Source organism: Salvelinus fontinalis, chromosome 4 (genome assembly GCF_029448725.1).
Source record: "Salvelinus fontinalis isolate EN_2023a chromosome 4, ASM2944872v1, whole genome shotgun sequence".
Classification (NCBI taxonomy): domain Eukaryota; kingdom Metazoa; phylum Chordata; class Actinopteri; order Salmoniformes; family Salmonidae; genus Salvelinus; species Salvelinus fontinalis.
Genome location: NC_074668.1, coordinates 12,489,030 through 12,510,140, shown reverse-complemented (window position 1 = coordinate 12,510,140; position 21,111 = coordinate 12,489,030). Strand labels below are relative to the sequence as shown.

General features: G+C 42.5%; 2 protein-coding genes across 6 annotated transcripts in view; both read left to right on the top strand.

The window, feature by feature from the left end:
- The first annotated feature begins 14 nt into the window (after positions 1 to 14).
- smn1 (survival of motor neuron 1, telomeric) lies at positions 15 to 3,601 on the top strand. The gene is made up of 9 exons (XM_055918821.1): positions 15 to 146; positions 1,071 to 1,142; positions 1,393 to 1,512; positions 1,616 to 1,807; positions 1,984 to 2,157; positions 2,471 to 2,545; positions 2,803 to 2,907; positions 3,158 to 3,239; positions 3,453 to 3,601. Exons 1-8 carry the CDS (start codon positions 99 to 101, stop codon positions 3,212 to 3,214), a joined length of 843 nt encoding a protein of 280 aa, XP_055774796.1. The 5' UTR covers positions 15 to 98; the 3' UTR covers positions 3,215 to 3,239; positions 3,453 to 3,601.
- Positions 3,602 to 14,348: 10,747 nt separating this feature from the next.
- rtkna (rhotekin a) overlaps positions 14,349 to 21,111 on the top strand; it is a 108,657-nt gene continuing 101,894 nt past the window's right edge. For 3 of the 5 annotated variants that reach the window (XM_055918812.1, XM_055918811.1, XM_055918810.1), the window contains exon 1: positions 14,350 to 14,849. In XM_055918812.1, the coding sequence (XP_055774787.1) occupies positions 14,739 to 14,849 (111 nt within the window). In that variant the 5' untranslated portion in view covers positions 14,350 to 14,738. Of the gene's footprint in view, positions 14,850 to 21,111 lie in introns of all 5 variants that reach the window. The other 2 variants (XM_055918813.1, XM_055918817.1) reach the window with 2 other exon arrangements.

The window sequence follows — 21,111 nt, the reverse complement described above, 5'->3', positions numbered from 1 at the left end:
TACGTCATCATTATTTATGAACGTCAGCCAGCGACGCACGTTGCTTCAGTAGCTAGGGACTATCAAAGCTGTGAGAGCAGCCATATTTCTGCGTATTCATGGCACATGGGTGTAAAGATGTGCTTTTTGCTCGTGGAGCTGCACAAGTAAGTTATCAATTATGTAGCTACTCAGTCAGTACATAATTAGCTAAGTGCGTAGATTGGTTTGCTAGTTGTTTGCTGATTGGCTAGATACCAACTAGCTAACATTAGCTAGTTAATAGCTAGCTATTGGGTCTAAACCTGTCACCAGAGCAGTGTTGGGGAGTATTGAACTAGCTAACGTTATATCGAGTTAAACTTGTAATTTAACTACGTTTTGCAGTAGCTTGGTGGTAGTTTAACTAAATTCAAATCTTGGAACAGTAGTGTTTTCAGTAGTGTAATTACTTGTTTGATATGATAATGTTTCACACATTAGTTTGGATGTAGTGAACTACTTTTTTAATTTAACATTAGATAGCTAAGTAAACACTTTTTTTTAATGGGAGCTTTAGTGTAGATTAAGTTCCAATTTTAAGTAGTTGGTATCTTGATACTTCGTTCACCATAGAATGGAGTTTAGTCGGCTAGAATCTTAGTAAACAATATTTTCAGAGTATCCTCCACAACACTGCACCAGAGTTTCAGTGAAGGGTTAGTTATCATAATCATTGTTAGTTGTAACAAGGCAGTTTGCCAGCAGATATGCCAGCATCAGTCACTCAAGTCTGATGGCCCATTCCCAAAACAGTTTCAATTAGATATATGGTTAGCAGGGATCTAGGAAAGTGACTGACATTAGATAACAAATGATCAGCTGGCCATGTTGTATGATTAGATGCTAGTTAGCCTGGCCAGCTGGTTATCTAACTATGACCCATTTATTATGTATGAATATAGAGCAGTACCAGTGCATCACGACTGGCTAGATGGGATCTTGGGTAGCTGGCTTTAGCTGTCTTGCTAGTAGATAGATAGAAAGCATTTGTTATGTAAAAGTTACTCAGATGGTCGATTGCTCTTAAACTCATTTTCTTTTTTTCCCAGAGTGACGATTCAGACATTTGGGATGACACTGCACTGATAAAGGCCTACGACAAAGCAGTTGCATCATTTAAGGTGCCTTTACAGTGTTATAACTTTGTTTGCCACCTCATTGACAGTATTCTGCAAATAAAACAAGTCTTATTTTCCTCTTTGTTAGAATGGTTTTGATACTTAGGTTGAGAACCATGCATGTACAGCTACAGTGTGTTGTAGACACGTCTCCTAAAGCAGCAACTCAGAAAAGTGTCCTTGAAAATGTTCTATTATCCCTCTGTCATGCTCACATTTTGATTATTTTTAAACTATTGATCGTGACTTTCAGACTGCCCTGAAAGGTGAGGAGGACACACAAAGCTCAGAGAGAGACAACCCTGGAAAGAAACGAAAAAACAACAGAAACAACCGCAGCAGAAAGAGAAGCAATGCTCCTCTGGATAAAGAGGTAGGTGGTACGTTATAAGAACACAACAACCCATTAAAAATGATCTGTTAACTGTTCCTTTAATGCCTCTAGTCTAACAGTTATACAACGTGTTGTGTTGCAGTGGCGAGTCGGAGATCCCTGCTGTGCCTACTGGTCTAAAGATGGCAATTTGTACGCTGCCACGATCTCATCCATAGAAGAGCAGAGGGGCACCTGTATAGTTGTGTTCACACACTATGGGAACGAGGAGGAGCAGAACCTATGTGACCTTCTGATAGAGAGCCCAGAGGTAGATGAGGAAGCCCCCAGTAAGGTACGTTTAGGCTGTTTGTGAGGATGATCGCTGCATTCACCATACTGTTTTACTGCACGTGAACTAGATCAGGCTGGTTCCACCAGGCTAGTGGACCACCATTTATGTATTCAGCCCCTTGAACACATCTGACTGGAAACATTTTGTCAGTGTTCGTGTCTCTTTCTGTAATGCAGGTTAAAGAAGCAGAGTCTTCTACAGAGGAGAGCGACAGGTCGTCCGCCCCACACCCTCACAGTCATGTGCCACGCTCTAAACCCAAATTCAAATCCCCTAAAGGACCTCCAATGTCGGGTCCAGGCTTTCCTGGCTTTCCCCCAGGTCCCCCTCCAATGCCTGGCTTCCGAATGGTAAGCAGATCCGAATTGTAGGTTGTCAGTCACTATTCGTCCATGCATTTTATCTTACATTTTTTGATATGTGGGTGTCTTACCCAGACACCAGTTGAATGCTAAGTGACTGAAATGTAAATGTAAGAATACATTACTCCAAGGAAGTAAAAGACCTAACAAATGATGGAATTTGGGTGAATTTTGTTATCATTTGGAAGTTGCTAAAGATGCCGAGCTGGGAATTTAAATATAAAACCCCTGTAAGTGATAATGGAAGGAATCCTTTGACAATGGAGTGTGCTGCACGTTGAAGTTGTTGTTCTGTCTACAGGGAAACTCAAGGCGACCTGGGGCCTCCAGGCCCGCCCCTCCAGGATGGCCTCCTATGATGCCCTGTGGGCCACCGGTAAGATGGAATGCAGAAATATTTTCTCTGGTGCAGAGCTAAGTCCCTGCTTCCACCTTTCCCACTGTTTCTCCACTTGCCTGTCTCCCACTCTGATCTTCCTTACAGTCTGAATAAAGAGTTAAACTCCCTCTCGACTGTTTAGTGTTGCTGATAGAGAACACACATGGAGCTTACTGAGCAGTGTTTTGTTAGGACATTTATCTCTGCAACGTTACGATAGATTCCCTCGTCTGAACGTGTTTTGTCTCTGTCAGATGATCCCTCCCCCTCCCCCCATGAGTCCAGACGGAGATGATGAGGCTCTGGGCAGTATGCTGCTCGCCTGGTACATGAGTGGTTACCACACTGGATACTACCTGGTACAGTTACATCCCCTTCGCATCCTGTCTTGCATACTGTTGATAGGTTTATTACATCAAAGCAATTCCTGTTTAATACACATTGTGGCGTCTATGTGTGTACATTAGGTTGCATTCACGTTCCGACAAAATCTGGGACGTGATTGGATCACGTGTGATGATTGATCGGACATTAATTTTGAAATCAATACCAGGAGTAAACTGGTTCTTCAATGCAAAAGGAACTGTTTTAATAGTTTGTCTCTTACAGGGTTTGAAACAAGGCCGCAACGAAGCTGCGTCTGGAAGGAAGACTCACCACAAGTGAGAAAGGGGACTTCTGTCCTTACCAGGTAAATAAACAGTCATTTGCTGTGCTTAGTCATGTACTAAACTGATTTACTACCTGCTAGGAATGAATTCCATTGAATTCTTTCTTGACTGACTTATATGAGCCTCAGATGTTTAGATACTACAGAATAAATTCTTCCTCTCTAATTGTTGCCATTTTGAACAAACAGTCAACTTACATCTTTAAAACATTAGTTCTCTGCTGTGTGTCCTAGGTGTGTCTCCATCCCAGATGAAGAGGACGGGACTGTTGTCAATGAAATGTAACGTGTGAATGCATTCCTGTTTCAAAACTACCAAACACTTTGGAGGCATGTTTTCTATTCTTTGTAAATAAAACAAATAAAGGCTGTTTTAGCTCACATTTTAATGTTACCTTTAATCTGTTCGATACCTGTGAATATTCAACTAGTTGAGGTCACAAATACATAAGGAAAACTAAGATGGTTATATTTACACGGGTGTTGATAAGGTGCTTGCAAGATGCACCTTACAATGCACCTTAGATATTGTAACAGTTCTTCCCCAGTAGATGGCAGGCTATTCATGTACACACATTCAAGTACAGTGAAATTACTTGATGGATGTTAAAATATTTGTTTAAAAGTTTCTACTTTCTACACCATATTCAGTCATGTCAATTGATCATCTAAAGGTCAAATTATGAGCATTTTGAAAGACTTTCAATGGTGGCCAACAAAATACCCGTGGTATACAGTCTAATATACCACAGCTGTCACCCAATCAGCATTTAGCGCTTGAACCACCCAGTTTATAATTTGAATCTAACTTTACAGTATGTCCTCTGCTGAGACTGAAAACTCACATGTTTATATTTTTCTTTATCCTCTTTAACCCTTGATACCCACAAGTCCTTTCACATCAATAAAGGGTCATTACTTATCTACAGTAGTTATATAAACTGGGTGGTTTGAGCCTGAATGCTGATTGGCTGACAGCCGTGGTATATCTGACCGTATACCACAGGTATGACAAAACATGTATTTTTACTGTTCTAATTACATTGGTAACCAGGGGCCTGTTGCACAAAAGTAGAATTAAGACATCCGGGATAAATGACTCAGCTGAGCTCAATGAAGCCAAAACATGTGCGTCCAGGCTTAATTGGTTGCACAAAGACCAAGCCAGGATGAGCAGACACGGATTCATTAAACCAGGTGAAACCAATCCTGGATAGGTGCGCGCTCACGGCTCACTCAAATAGACCCCGCCACAGATTAACTGATTTACCATGGCAACTAGAGCCGCGTACTTTTCCCCGTCGGAAGCACAAATCCTCATGGAGGCATACGAGGAGGTAAAAGATATAATTAAGAAGAAAGGCAACACCGCCACAGTGATAAAGCAAAGAGAAAAAGCGTGGCAAAGTATTGCAGACCGCCGGAATGCGTAAGTAGTGCACAATTACACAATCACCGCTCCGCTGAAACATCACAATTACAATTCAAATATTTAATTCACATCTCCAAAAATGCAGTTGTACTGTAATTATGAAACGGTTAAATTTTTAATTGAAATGCACTGCAGATATGAGTGAAATTGTGTAAAGTAACTCCATCACTGTATAAAGCTATGATACATTTTTTGATATTTTTACTGAAAACAAGACAAAAATACCAAGTAATTTTTTGCAGTGTGACTCCATTAAATGTGTGTGTGTGTGTGTGTGTGTGTGTGTGTGTGTGTGTGTAGATTAAACATGAACGGGCCAAAACGGACATGGCAGCAGGTCAAAATCAAATACAAGAACATTCTGCAGAATGGTATGGTCCCTGACTAATATTTAACAAAGCACAAGCATATATTGTACCCAGAAGGTGCCTGCTCACACATTGTCTGTACTGTTTTAGCAGTGAAAAAGAATACCCACAGACAAGGCACGGGTGGTGGGTCACCAAAGGCTGACCTTACCCCAGCAGAGGACATGGCCTTGGAGCTAAATAAAGGCAGGCCCGTCTTAGAGGGGATCCCTGGGGGGAAAGAGACGAGCATAGGTTCCTCCCAAGATGCCACCCGCTTCATTCAAGGTATGTCCTTCCATCTCTACATGGGATACAACCACATTCATATTGAATCAATTTGGACTGTCTGACTTTGGTTTACCTATTGCCTTGCAGTGTCTGGCAGCACTGTGTTCCTGTTAGAGCCACCAGCACAAGCACCAGACGATGCTGATCCAGTGAGTACTCCATCAAAGGCATACTGTAGGCCTGGCATGTCTTGTCTACTAGCTTCAATATGAATCCGATTAAATGTGATAGGGTGAAGGCCCCAGTGCAGCAGCAACAGCACATGATGGAGACGATGATGAGGAGGAGACCATCTCTCTGGATTCCAGAAGGCATGAGGTATCATGTTAAGACTGTGAAAGTACTATTTACTCTACAATGGTGAGGAGTCCTCATCAAAATCAAAAAATCTAATTTCTTTTACAGGACCCAGATGCTATACAGTGGGAAAACCAGCCTGGCAACATAGTGCGTATTAATAAAAGGACACCACATCCTGCCAAATTCCAGCTGCGCTAATTGTATTGTGTTCACAGAGCTCACAAGCTATCAGAAAGTTGTATGGCAACCACCTCCGGCGCCAAATAGAACTGGCAGACATAGACATTCAGTACAAGAAGAAAAAGATGGAAAATCTTGCACTGGAGTCCGAAATAAAAAAGAGGACAATTAGGAAACTGGACCTTGAAATAAAAAAACTTGAGAGGGAGGTGAGATATGCCTTCAATGTACACTGTATGCTAACTGTAACACAAATGTATTAATCATTATTTTTCTTTCCTCCCCCAGCTCCAAGAAGATGACACAGCTCAAAATAAAAATTAGGTATATTCTCGTAAAGTCAAGTGAGCCATGACATATGAGCTCTTATTGTGAGCACACAGGACGGTGGCATCTTTCTAAGTTTTTTTTTATTTTCCCAGCAATCAGTACAACCAAGTCATCGTTATAAGGCATCGCCCTCTTTTGCCCACCCCCCCAGCACCAGGTGTGGCCACTAGCCTATATGAAGGCCCAAAATTGTGTGTTCCTTTCTGCTCTGACAATGGCATGCCCATTCGTGCGAGATGTGGTGGATGAAGAAGCACTTGTGCTGAGGAGAGCCTTCAGGCGAGAAAGGGTCTTCAGGGACCGGTTGGACCCACTGGCCTTCCCTGATGACCATCTATATGAAAGATACAGGTTTTCTGCAGATGGCATCAGGTATCTATGCAGACTACTGGGTCCCAGGATTAAGCACCGCACTGCACGGAGCCATGCACTGAGTGTGGAGCAAATGGTTTGTGTGGCCTTGCGCTTTTTTGCTAGTGGAGCCTTCCTGTACTCAGTGGGGGATGCAGAACAGCTGAACAAGGCCACAATTTGCCGCACAATAAGGAGTGTGTGTCTGGCTATCAAAGCATTAGCAGATGTCTTCATCTCCTTCCCTGGCCACAGAAGACTCTGTGACATCAAAGAGGAGTTCTATAGGATTGCAGGTAAGAGGATCTACAAATTACAGGACAACTGTTAACACATCGTAGGATACTCATTACTTTGTGTGACAGGTTTCCCCAATGTCATGGTGCAGTGGACTGCACACACATAAGGATAAAAGTCCCCTCAGGTGCCCATGAGGCCGATTTTGTGAATAGGAAATCCTTTCACAGCATTAATGTTCAGGTGAACATAACTTTTTGATATTGTCCATTGACGAACACTCTGCATTGCCAGTGATGTGCATTGATTGGTGTAATATTCATCATCTTATGATTTCAGATGGTCTGCAATGCTGACTGTGTGATCAGCAATGTTGTGGCAAAATGGCCTGGCTCAGTCCATGACTCCAGAATCTTTCGGGCCTCTGAAATCTATCAGTGCCTATCACAAGGTAAGCCACACAACCCCTATTTATAACCATCATGGCTGTGTCAAGAATATCACTGTGTTTATGAGGTAGTAATGATGAGATTTTGTGTTGACAGGTGAATTCTCTGGTGTGTTGCTGGGAGACAGGGGGTATGGCTGCCAGCCTTTTCTCCTGACACCTTTCACAGACCCCCAGGAAGCACAGCAGGCCTACAACCATGCCCATGCCAGGACCAGGGCCAGAGTTGAAATGACCTTTGGCCTCCTGAAGGCACGCTTTCACTGCCTTCACAAATTAAGGGTCAGCCCTATTAGGGCATGTGATATTACTGTGGCTTGTGCTGTCCTCCACAATGTGGCCTGCCTGAGGAAGGAGAGGGCCCCCAGAGTGCCACCAGCCATGGACTGGGACAATCCGGCAATCTTCCCTGATGACGACAGTGGTCGGCTGCTGAGGGACCAATGTGTGTTGAATTATTTGAGTTATGTGTGCTTTCAATTTTGGTTAAATATGTCCTGCGGTGGCAGAGGAATTTGGGTTTTTTTGGGTTCGTTTTTTTACGAATTTGGCCTCTTATGATGTTTGTGCGGTATACTGTGTGTAATAAAAGGCTGCAGGGAGGCTACTGCATCCATTCATTTGTCTGTTCAGTTGATGTGTATGGATTTGTCCTGCATTTATTTTAGTGTGCAGACATGCAGGGTGTGTTATATACAGACCTTTGAATGTGTATGTATCATTTTGTATAATATGCTTGGATTCTGTGCTTTCCATCTTGTAGAGTCACTGTGACTTCAGTTTCGAAAGGAGCTGATGGTTTACCTGCTTTGTTTTGTCCTTATTCAATAAAGGAACATAATGTTACACATTGTGTTTTTATATTCATATGGAATGTGTATTTGTTTATATGACAGAGTACTAGGGCCACACTGAAGAAAAAGGATAAAGTCATAAATTTATGAGGCTGGTTCTTTCTGCAGAAAAGCTACATATTGTTTTGATACTTATGACAATGTGATACTTAATATTCTGGCACATCAGCATGTCTTTGTTTATGAAACCATACTGAAGTACAATTTCACGAAATGCCCCACATCTGTCATTTTAACAACTGTCCTCCTTTAAAACAACTGGTTACAATATTATTACTTGTGTTTTTTTTCCCCTCTGTGGCCCTAATATTCTATCATTTTATATATAGCCTTATAGTCTATGGGAAACTGTAAATTATCTAATGATAGCAACATCATCTAAAAATTATTTTTTATCCAAAATCATTGAAATTAATGATCACAAACGTTTAAATAATGACAGTGGGTCTAGTTATATGTGATAACAATGTATAGTGAGCAGTGAAATAACTATTGGTTTCCATTTGTGGTGACTGCTGACTGACATTAGGGATGAGATTAAATAGATCCTGGAATTTAGCCTGGTCTGGAGCAGGCTAGCTCCACAGAATAAATCTCCATGGTAATTTATACCATAACATATCCTCCTGCCCCCTATCCATCTTTAGTGCAACCGGATTACGGATCAATTGAGCCAGGATCACCAAGATATCCTGGCTTAATCCCTTATCCTAGTTTTGTGCAACAGGCCCCAGTTCATAATACCAATAAGGCACCTCAGGATTTATGGTATATGGCCAACATACCACGGCTAAGTGCTGTGTCCAGCCACTCTGTATTGCGTTGTGCTTAAGAACGGCCCTTAGCCGTGGTATATTGGCCATATACCACACCCCCTTGGGCCTTGCTTAAATATCGCAAAAGGACTAATCCACAATCCAATTGAATGGTTGGAGTCAAATTATAAAGAAGGGCATTTACAACATACACGTGCAGTGTATAGTATAAAAAAGCCATATGTAATTATAGTGAGCAGAGTGTGATACTGGCTGTAATATTCCCCCTCTGGGGGCCGTATGGGAGCACTACCATACCAGTGGTTTATGCTCACTCCCCTGTGGGTGTCTGTCTCTCCTCCTTCCTCTCCCCTGTGGGTGTCTGTCTCTGTCTCCTCCTTCCTCTCCGGTGTGGGTGCATGTGTGAGAGAGACAGAGAAATGATTCTGTGTTTGTGATGACAGAGGACTATTTTACACTATGCCATGTCCCAGCTGTTCTCCAGGCATTGCTCTCGCAGCTATGAGATGGTCTCTTTGTATGTGTTCTGTCACTGACATTTTGCACCCGTTGTGCCACTGTTTGCCACTGTGTTTGACTCTCAGCAGTATTTGCTGTTTATGTTGTTTGTAGTGTTTATGCGGGTGCAATGCATGAATGTGATAGAGAGAGGAGGAGGCAATTGCTAAGAGAATTTCCTCTTTGGCCCATCAGAGAACAGAGGAATCAAAGTCAGACAATCTGGGGTGGAGCAATGATGACATGGCGGGGAATCTCAGAGCTATGGTTGGACCATGCCTTGCCTCCAAGTTCTAGGCCCAGAGTCAAGCATAGCAGAGCCGTCCCCAAGGGGTCAGCCCCAGCAAGGAGTTCAAAGAGGGTCAGCCCCAGCAAGGAGTTCAAAGAGGGTCAGCCCCAGAAAGGAGTTCAAAGAGGGTCAGCCCCAGAAAGGAGTTCAAAGAGGGTCAGTCCCAGCTTGGGAGTTTAAAGAGGGTCAGCCCCCACTTGGGAGTTTAAAGAGGTTCAGTCCCAGCTTGGAAGTTTAAAGAGGATTCAGCCCCAGCTTGGGAGTTTAAAGAGGGTCAGCTCCAGCTTGGAGTTTAAAGAGGGTCAACCCCAGCTTGGGAACGCATCGGCCCCTCTATGATTTTCTCTCCCTTCCGACCACAGAGGCATGTGACATGTAAACATAATTTGTTTCACATAGACACTCTGAAATGGATATATCCAAGTGAAGCAACAGTGAAGCCACAGTGCACATGTGTTCCAATGCCTATGGCTATTAGCTAAACCTCTATTCCAAAAAAGCTGCTCTGAAATGAGAGACTGGAGGGTAAGAGTTACACCAACTCCATGACACACCATATTCATCCTCATTAGAAGACACAGACACTCATGCAAAATCTAGACAAACAATTTATGACACAGACAGTGAGAGACTGTAAGGGCTGTTGTCCTCCTCTTCCTCGGACGAGGAGAGGAGAGAAGGATCAGTGGACCAATACGCAGCAGTAGGAAAATAAGCCATCTCTTTATTGAATACGACGGCAAAACGAAAACAAAACACTTACAAAATTACAAAATTACAAAATAAGAAAACGACGTAGACGAAACCTGAACATGAACTTACATAACTAAACGTAGAACTCACGGACAGGAACAGACTACATCAAACGAACGAACAGCCAAACAGTCCCGTATGGTACAGACATGGACGACACAGGAGACAATCACCCACAAACAAACAGTGAGAACACCCTATCTAAATATGACTCTCAATTAGAGGAAAACGCAAAACACCTGCCTCTAATTAAGAGCCATACCAGGCAACCCAAAACCAACATAGAAACAGAAAACATAGACTGCCCACCCAAAACTCACGCCCTGACCATCATACACATACAAAAACAACAGAAAACAGGTCAGGAATGTGACAGAGACAATCTTGTGTCGTGCAAAAACTAGACACAAAGTTATGGAACATTTTGTTGTGTGGCTAACATGCCTCTCCTTCATTTAGTTTACCCCACATAAAATATTTGGACAGAAAAACAGACCTATATAATATGTGACAAAAGACAAATGTCTAAAGTGACAAATACAGCATGTGTTTAACATAGGCCTAATTTATCTTCTATAAGTGGCAGGCAGACAGACAAACAAGTCTTCGGTTAACAAGGCTCTTTACAGTTAAGACAATCCATTTGCCGATTTAATAGAGAGAAGACGCTTAATCATGTGCTCATAAAGGCATCAGATGTATAAAACATTTACAGTATGAAATATTGTGCTTGTGTATTGTTAAAAAATACAACCAGGGCTCATATTTTTTATTTTTTTATTTTTGTTGTTGTATTTTGTATTTATTATGGATCCTCATTAGTTCCTGCCAAGGCAGCAGCTACTCTTCCTAGAGTTTATTATGGATCCCCATTAGTTCCTGCCAAGGCAGCAGCTACTCTTCCTGGAGTCCGGCAAAGTTAAGGCAGTTATACCATTTTTAAAACATTACAATGTATTCATTACAGAATTCACAACACGCTAAGTGTGTGCCCTCAGGCCCCTACTCCACTACCACATATCTACAACACAAAATCAATGTGTACGTGTGTGTATAGTGCATATGTTATCATGTGTGCAGTGGCGGTTCTTGCTTGTATGGCTCCCTGGGCGAACCCCCCTTTCAGCAGCCCCCCCCCCCAAAAAATAAGACTCATAAATAAAAATAAAAAAGTAGCAAAGACAAATAGGGAAAAAAATGATGTTGATTTGGCGCTCACGCATCAATGCATTACCCATCCCCCAACACTGTCAACCAAGAGTCAAGACTAAACCAGTTCACCTTGGTGGTTTATATTATTCTTAACGATTTCACACAAACCAGGAAAAAATGCAGAAACATGTCTGTGAAACTATATATTAACAGTATTATGAATTAATTGTGGTTTATTTTGTAGCATTTCGTAGTGTGACTGATTTTACTAATTGCATTAGCACTGTACAAAGTTAGAGGTGCGCTATTTGATAGATTCCCCCGCTCCCCCTACCTCGGGCTTCCAGTGGGGAGACCTGAGGTCAACCTATCCCCGCCCTCCCCTGGCAAGATACCGCCCTGTGTGGCTGCCCATGTCGCCTATACCTAAATCCGCCACTGCGTTTGTGTGTATGCATGTGTCTGTGCCTATGTTTGTGTTGCTTCACAGTCCCTGCTGTTCCATAAGGTGTATTTTTACCTGCTTTTTAAATCTGATTCACTGCTTGCATCAGTTACCTGATGTGGAATAGAGTTCCATGTAGTCATGGCTCTATGTAGTACTGTGCCCTTCCCAAAATCTGTTATGGACTTGGGGATTGTGAAGAGACCTCTGCTGGCATGTCTTGTGGGGTATTTATGGGTGTCTGAGCTGTGTGCTAGTAGTTTAAACAGACAGCTCGGTACATTCAGCTTAACAACACCTCTTACAAAAACATGTATTGATGAAGTCAATCTCTCCTCCACATTGAGCCATGAGAGATTGACACGCATGTCATTAATGTTAGCTCTCTGTGTATTTTTAAGGGCCAGCCGTGCTGCCCTGTCCTGAGCCAACTGCAATTTTCCCAAGTCCCTCTTTGTGGCACATGACCACACTACTGAACAATAGTCTAGATGCGACAAAACTAAGCCTGTAGGACCTGCCATGTTGATAGTGTTGTGAGGATGGCCCTTTAGGCATATGGCTTGCCTAGTTCAGAGGGCTGGTCAGGAGACTGAAGGCAGTTTGCATCCGAGAGGGCAGCCAGGTCTGACATTTACAGCTTGGCAAGACTAAACTGCCCCTCCCCCCTTTCAAATGAAATTTGAGGCACACAGCCTATTAGACAGCAGAAACTTTAAACTCTCATGGCTGAAAACTCAATTTAGTAAAATGAACTGATTCTCTGGATTGAGAGCATTAGAATAATGAGGACCGAGTAGCTAATACCAGCGATAAGTCTTCAGCGAGACCTATCCGAGACAGACAACCTTTGACCTTTCAGATTCCAGTCTCAGCAGGCCTAGTACAGTCCATATGACTCAGTGCAGGGAGGGTTTCTGATACACATTCCTTGATCTTTATGAGCCATTACAGGTGGTCATAAATTAAACATAGCGCCTTGCCCACCAGCCCCCCTGTGGCCTCTCAACCATGGAACCCAGGCTGGTGCCCCTACGGACATGATCTCTGTCACCCTTACCTACCTTACCCACACAGGCAACAACCATCAGCATCACTCCAATAGAACTGATTGCGGTGAGGGGGAAGGGAGTGATGGGAGAGGTAGGCCTTGCAGGAGGATTTGTTTGGATGCTCCATTAGTTTAGGCATAAAACTTTATATGTCATATTCACTCTCTTCAAGAGCCGTCCATTATCTTTTTCAATTATAGTTGATACCCAAAACACACATCCTGCATCCTCATGCTTTCCTGTCTGTCTGTATATGATATGAGCAACACAGTAGAGTCCAGGGCTCTCCAACCCTGTTCCTGGAGAGCTACCGTCCTGTAGGTTTTCGCTCCAACCCTGTTCCTGGAGTGCTACCGTCCTGTAGGTTTTTATGCCAACCCTGTTCCTGGAGAGCTACCGTCCTGTAGGTTTTTGCTCCAACCCTGTTCCTGGAGATCTACCGTCCTGTAGGTTTTTGCTCCAACCCTGTTCCTGGAGAGCTACCGTCCTGTAGGTTTTTGCTCCAACCCTGTTCCTGGAGAGCTACCGTCCTGTAGGTTTTTGCTCCAACCCTGTTCCTGGAGATCTACCGCGTCCTGTAGGTTTTTGCTCCAACCCTGTTCCTGGAGAGCTACCGTCCTGTAGGTTTTTGCTCCAACCCTGTTCCTGGAGATCTACCGCGTCCTGTAGGTTTTTGCTCCAACCCTGTTCCTGGAGAGCTACCGTCCTGTAGGTTTTTGCTCCAACCCTGTTCCTGGAGAGCTACCATCATGTAGGTTTTTATGCCAACCCTGTTCCTGGAGAGCTACCGTCCTGTAGGTTTTTATGCCAACCCTGTTCCTGGAGAGCTACCGTCCTGTAGATTTTTGCTCCAACCCTGTTCCTGGAGAGCTACCGCGTCCTGTAGGTTTTTGCTCCAACCCTGTTCCTGGAGAGCTACCGTCCTGTAGGTTTTCGCTTCAACTCTAATCTATCGCACCTAATTCTAATAATTAGCTGGTTGATAAACTGAATCAGGGTTGGAGCAAAAACCTACAGGAGGGTAGCTCTCCGGGAACAGGATTGGAGAACCCTGCGTAGACACATCTATCCAGACATAAACCTATTTGCCCCATCTGGTCCATGACACTTACCTAAATGTACACCCCCTCATCCCACTTGTCTTCTCTTTTGCCTATGAATAATCTGTTACCAGAATCAGTAGCAGCACCAACAGTAGACTGATGTCGTTTTTATACAGTAGCTAGGCAGGTTGTCCCCATTCACTGTGCCCTAGCAATGTCTAGTGGAGGTGATCTGCTTTGCGACTCAACCAGAAGAAACACGCCTCTGTCATTTCTCTGGTGTTTGTTCAGTTGCAGTCCCTCCCTCCAACCGTACCGTGCCCGGCTCTACACAATTATAGCCTACCAACCAACCAACCAACCAGGAGCAGTACAAAGCCAAATCACTGCCTACACACAGCGCTAAGCGAGAGACCGCCCGTAGAGATCTGAACTGGGATAGTGGAAAAGTTACGTCGCTCACCACAGCAGTGTCACACAATAGTGGGCACACCGGGGAATTTACAGCAGTCTAGGAAAGATGCTGGAACGGAAGGAGCCTGTAAACGTTAATATATGAATAGTTTGTTCTTTGCGGTTGAGAAATAATTGTAAGAGTGAGTTGACAATTGTGCCCTTTCGATAAATGTTGCAATAGCTGCGCACCTGGATAAGCTACTTTGAAAAGGATCTTCACACTAGCGCTTTACCAATACGACGTTTCAAACAGCAAGGTCATTTTGATTAGCACCAGAAGTTTGCAATGTTTTGCCGAAATCAAACAACAAGAGCCACGATTGCCCGGGGTTCAGCCCTTGAAATGGAGATACGGAGAGGAAAATTCAGACGAAGTGTTTTCTTGGACACTTTACAGGTAATTGAGGTTTTTCTTTATTGCCACCACGATGTCCTTCTCAGTATGTGGTTTTCGAGGACAAGCGTATGGGGTTTGGTTTACTTTCACTGGTCGTTCCGCCATGTATCAAAGCGCAATGATTTCGCCCAGTGGCCTAGCGCAGTTTCGCGGTGCCCCGCAATCATTTTTTATTCTATGGGGCACTGAAAAATATGTGCAGTATTATAGCTAATCTCAGGCTATTTTACACATGTTGTCATGAGCCTAAGATAAAATGGTGCTGTATTAGAGTTCAGGGATTCTTTAAAAATGGGCCAGTCTCAAATTTGTTCGCACAAATATTAATTTTGTCCTAATTTTAACAACATTTGAAATATGTGTATATAATGTGTATATATATATGAATGAAGTGACTAGGTTGAGCGTAAAAGTGATAATTTGAAAAAGTTTCTATATGCTAGATTTAGAATTGTTTGGTAACTTCAGTTGTGAATGATACAAACCTTAGAAATCAAAAGATATATGGACTGCATGCTGGACTATTGGCTATTGATGATTTGAGAAAGACCTGTCATCCGGAGGCCGCACGCTTTCCTGCCGGTCCGTTTTTCAATGATGCCGGGTAGTTGGTTTTATAGTGGAGCTGTGCTTAATATGAGTAGCTGAGAAATAAATATAAGAGAACTTATTTCACTCCAGTCATCAACCATTGTTTGAGGAGCATGATCTCACTAAGCGACAGGTAATATTCTGCCTAAACCCTGTATGCCATGGGCACTCCAACCCTGTTCCTGCAGCTACCATGTGCATCATTTGGGAAACCAAGTGAAAAATGTTCGGGAACTTCGATAGTTTTCTCAACAAAACATATTTCACTAAACTGCTGACAGCCCCTCTGCCGCTCTAAAAATGAATAGAGGAGAGGAGGAGATGGAAACGCACGGTGGTGAGATATTCTGTATTGCTAAAGGTAATGTGTCATTCAATTCATTATGAACATATAAAAACATGCCCTACTACTAGGTTATTCAAACTCAAATACAAATGAAATATAATTGTAGGCTAACTCTGTAAGCCGCCCTGCACAACCAATAAACCAACAGCATTGCCTAGGGCTATACTTTATCTCCCAGACAAATTGTGGAGCATAGCATAAGGTAACCAGTCCATTCAGTATGACTAATAATGCAGTCCACTATTAAAGGTGGTTACTGGAAATTGTTTAGTTTTGGAGTATAGGCTAGACCAATCATGTACCAAAGACATCTTCAATCAGTTTTTGTTTAATGTTTTTCTGCCATGTGTAATATACGGTAGGCTATGTATTGTATAAAGGCACAAACATCCTTTTAATTCAGTTTTTGGGGTGGGGGGGGGGGGGGGGCTCGGGCTCATAAACCCATAAGCCCTCATAAACTCTAATATGCATACGAGGTTTTTGAATGATTCATCACCTTGTTGTGTTACGGCTTTGAAACAACATCCAGAACAACCTTATTTTCCACTCAGTTTCAACCTGCTGTTGAACTTCTTTCTTCAAATTGATCATCACGGTGAGGTGAGTTATAAAAGCATGATGTTGTTTTGATAAGTGTTTGATGTGATTTCCTATTGCATTTGTGTTGAAGTCAGTGGTTAGAGGGACAAGTACCAGGCCATTAGCGATCTTTAGCAAGTTTGGTAGAACCAACGCATGTCCAGAGTGCATAAAAGTAGATTACTGTGATACTCAACGGTCATGTCGAATTTTACTGTGGTCATGACACAGTAATGACTGGCGGTAATATGGTCACTGCATTTTTAAACCTGCATATTTAGTTAATATTGCCTGCTAATATGAATTTCTTTAACTAAATATGCAGGTTTAAAAATATATACTTCTGTGTATTGATTTTTAAAAAGGCATTGATGTTTATGGCAATATTAAACTAGGGAAATTGGGTCACTTCTCTTGCGTTCATTGCACGCAGAGTCAGGGTATATGCAACAGTTGGGCTGCCTGGCTCGTTGCGAACTAATTTGCCAGAATTGTAGTAATTATGACAACATTGAAGGTTGTGCAATGTAACAGGAATATTTAGACTTATGGATGCCACCCGTTAGATGAAATACAGACGTATTTCACTGAAAGAATAAACTTTTTATTTTTGAAATGATAGTTTCCGGATTTGACCATATTAATGACCTAAGGCTCGTATTTCTGTGTGTTATTATGATATAAATAAGTCTATGATTTGATATTTGATAGAGCAGTCTGACTGAGCGGTGGTAGGCAGCAGCAGGCTCATAAGCATTCATTCAAACAGCACTTTTGTGCGTTTGCCAGCAGCTCTTCGCAGCTGTTTATGACTTTAGGCTGGTTTAACTGATGTTAAATGGCTAGCTAGTTAGCAGGGTGCGCGCTAATAGCGTTTCAAACGTCACTCGCTCTGAGACTTGGAGTAGTTGTTCCCCTTGCTCTGCAAGGGCCGCGGCGATTGTGTAGCGATGGGTAACGATGCTTCGAGGGTGGCTGTTGTCGATGTGTTCCTGGTTCGAGCCCAGGTAGGGGCGAGGAGAGGGACAGAAGCTATACTGTTACACTGGCAATACTAAAGTGCCTATAAGAACATCCAATAGTCAAAAATACAAATGGTATAAAGAGAAATAGTCCTATAATTCCTATAATAACCTCAACCTAAAACTTCTTACCTGGGAATATTGAAGACTCATGATAAAAGGAACCACCAGCTTTTACTTTCTTCTCCAACACTTTGCTTGTCACGATCGTCGTAAGAAGCGGACCAAAGCGCAGCGTGGTTTGAATACATTCTTCTATATTTAATGAAGAACACTTAAACAAAAAACAATAAAACGAATAAGACGAACGTGACTGCTATATAAACACTGTGCTAACATGCAACATAACATAGACAATCACCCACAACCCACAATGACAACAGACTACCTAAATATGGTTCCCAATCAGAGACAACGACTAACACCTGCCTCTGATTGAGAACCTTATCAAGCCAAACACAGAAACAGACATACAACATAGAATGCCCACTCAGATCACACCCTGACCAAACAAAACATAGAAACATACAAAGCAAACTATGGTCAGGGCGTGACATTGCTTTTGCATTATTTAAACCAAATTGAACATGTTTCATTATTTATTTGAGGCTAAATTGATTTGACTGATGTATTATATTAAGTTAAAATAAAAGTGTTCATTCAGTATTGTTGTAATTATCATTATTAAAAATAAAAAAATAACAAAAATCGTCCGATTAACCGGCATTGGCTTTTTATTTGGGTCCTCCAATAATCGGTATCGGTATCGGCGTTGAAAAATCATAATCGGTCGACCTCTACACTCTATACACATACACATGGATTTTGTATTGTAGAGTAGTGGCCTGAGGGAACACAATGTGTTGTGAAAAGTGTTATGAAATGTAATGTCATGTCGTTTTTTTGATGCATTCGGAAAGTATTGAGACCCCTTCACTTTTTGCACATTTTGTTACGTTATAGCCTTATTTTTAAATGTATTAAATCGTTTCCCCCCCCTCATCAATCTACATACAATTCCCCATAATGACAAAGTAAAAACAGGTTTTTAGACATTTTTGCAAATGTATTAAAAATACAAAACTGAAATATAACATTTACATAAGTATTCAGACCCTTTGCTCAGTACTTTGTTGAAGCACCTTTGGTTACAGTCTCGAGTCTTCTTGAGTTTGACGCTACAAGCTTGGCACACCTGTATTTGGGGAGTTTCTACCATTCTCCTCTGCAGATCCTCTGAAGCTCTGTCCGGTTGGATGGGGAGCGTCGCTGCACAGCTATTTTCAGGTCTCTCCAGAGATGTTCGATCGGGTTCAAGTCCGGGCTCTGGCTGGGCCACTCAAGGACATTCCGAGACTTGTCCCGAAGCCACTCTAGACGTGACGCTTGGAATTCAAGTTCAATCTTGGTTTTATCAGACCAGAGAATCTTGTTTCTCATGGTCTGAGAGTCTTTTGGCAAACTACAAGCAGACTGTCATGTGCCTTTTTACTGAGGAGTTGCTCCTGGCCACTCTACCATCTAGGCCTGATTGGGGGAGTGCTGCAGAGATGGTTGTCCTTCTGGAAGGTTCTCCTATCTCCACAGAGAAACTCTGGAGCTCTGTCAGTGACCATCGGGTTCTTGGTCACCTCCCTGACCATAGCCCTTCTCCCCTGATTTCTCAGTATGGACAGGCGGCCAGCTCTAGGAAGAGTCTTGGTGGTTCCAAACTTCTTCCATTTAAGAATGATGGAGGCCACTGTGTTCTTGGGGACCTTCAATGCTGCAGAAATGTGTTGGTATCCTTCCCCAGATGTGTGCCACAACACAATCCTGTCTCGGGGCTCAACTGACGATTCCTTCGACCTCATGGCTTGGTTTTCGCTCTGACATGCACTGTCAACTGTGAGACCTTATATAGACAGGTGTGTGCCTTTCCAAATCATGTCCAATCAATTAAATTTACCACAGGTGGACTCCAAGTTGTAGAAACATCTCAAGGATGATCAATGGCAACAGGATTCACCTGAGTTAAATTTCGAGTCTCATAGCAAAGGGTATGAATACTTATGTAAAAAATATTTTTTTTTTTATACATTTGCTAAAATTTCTAAAACCTATTTTCGCTTTGTCGTTATGGGGTAGTTGATTCAGGGGGATTTTTTTTTAATCCATTTAAAAAAAAGGCTGTAACATAACAAAATGTGGAAAAAGTGAAAGGGTCTGAATACTTTCCGAATGCACTGTAACTGTCTTAATGTTGCTGGACCCCAGGAAGAGTAGCTACAGCCTTGGCAGCAGCTAATGGGGATCCTTAATAAATGCAATACAAGAGAATGTGAATGTAGCAGTGCAGACTGTGAATTCTAGAAGGATACTTTAGGGAATCTTAATTGTGCCATAGTGCAGGGAATGAATCTCTGTCTCTCTCTCTCGCTGTGCTGTGTTTTTTTTATAATTCATGTCACAGGAAACCTAATAAATGGCTAGAGAGGAGCAATCCATTATTGTATTGATTCGCTACTTGCCCTGGTTCCCTGAGTGAAGGCTGCTATGCCCTCTTATTTGACCTCCTTAGATCAGATAACATTCTCTCTAAAAAGAAACAATTTCATGTTTCAAGTTTTAATTCCACATGCAGTACAGTGAAATGTCTTTCTTGCAAAACCCAACCATGCAATAATCAATAACAATGTAATACAAGAAAAAGAAAACACAAAAATAAGTAATATGAAGACCATAATAAGTAAGTTAGCATACAATATACATGGTCAGTTCCAATACCATATTTACAATGTGCAGGGATACTGATCCAGGTAGATATGAATAGTAAGGTGACTAGGCAACAGGATGTAAGATAAAAAAAATTCTGTTCAAGAGTGTGTGTCTAGGGCCCTGTGAGTGTGCATAGAGGCAAAAATAAAAAGGTCAATGAGGATACAAGGTTAACTCAGTCTGTGTAGCTATTTTGTGAACTTTTTATCAGTCTTATTCTTGGGGATGGAAGCTGTTCAAGAGCCTGTTGGTGCCAGACTTGATGCACCGGTACCGTCTGCCGTGCGGAAGTAGAGAGAATAGTCTATGGCTTGGGTGGTTGGAGTCTTTAACGATTTTCTGGGCCTGATATAGATGTCCTGGATGGCAGGGAGCTTGGCGCCAGTGATGTACTGGGCTGTCTGCACCACCCGCACCACCCTCTGCCCACCATCGTTGTGTCGTCAGCAAACTTGATGATTGGAGTGGACAGTGGTGTTGAATGCTGTACTAGTTGATGAATGAATGTGTCTGTGCAGATGTGGTTGGACTGCTCATGGCCATCTGATTTTGGAGAGGAATCATGTAGGAAAGTTATTACTAGTGGGTTTAGTTGATTAGGATCCCTATTTGCTACTGCACATGCAGCATCTACTCTTCCTGGAGTCCACATAAAATGCACAAATACATAAAAGTACAGAACAGTTATAGACAAAAACAAGAAATTACATAAAATTGGAGTATATATTGCAAAGACACCAATACCAATAAAAGATGCCAAAAGCCGGCTATTACCGGCTAACAGAAACCCGGCTAACAAAAACCCTGTCCCTTACTGTACAGTAGCTGTACTGTAGCTCAGCTGTATTGTAGCTCTGCTGTACTGTAGCTCTGCTGTACTGTAGCTGTACTGTAGCTGTGCTGTACTGTCCCCGTGCTGTAGCTGTGCTGTACTGTAGCCTGCTGTACTGTAGCTGTACTGTAG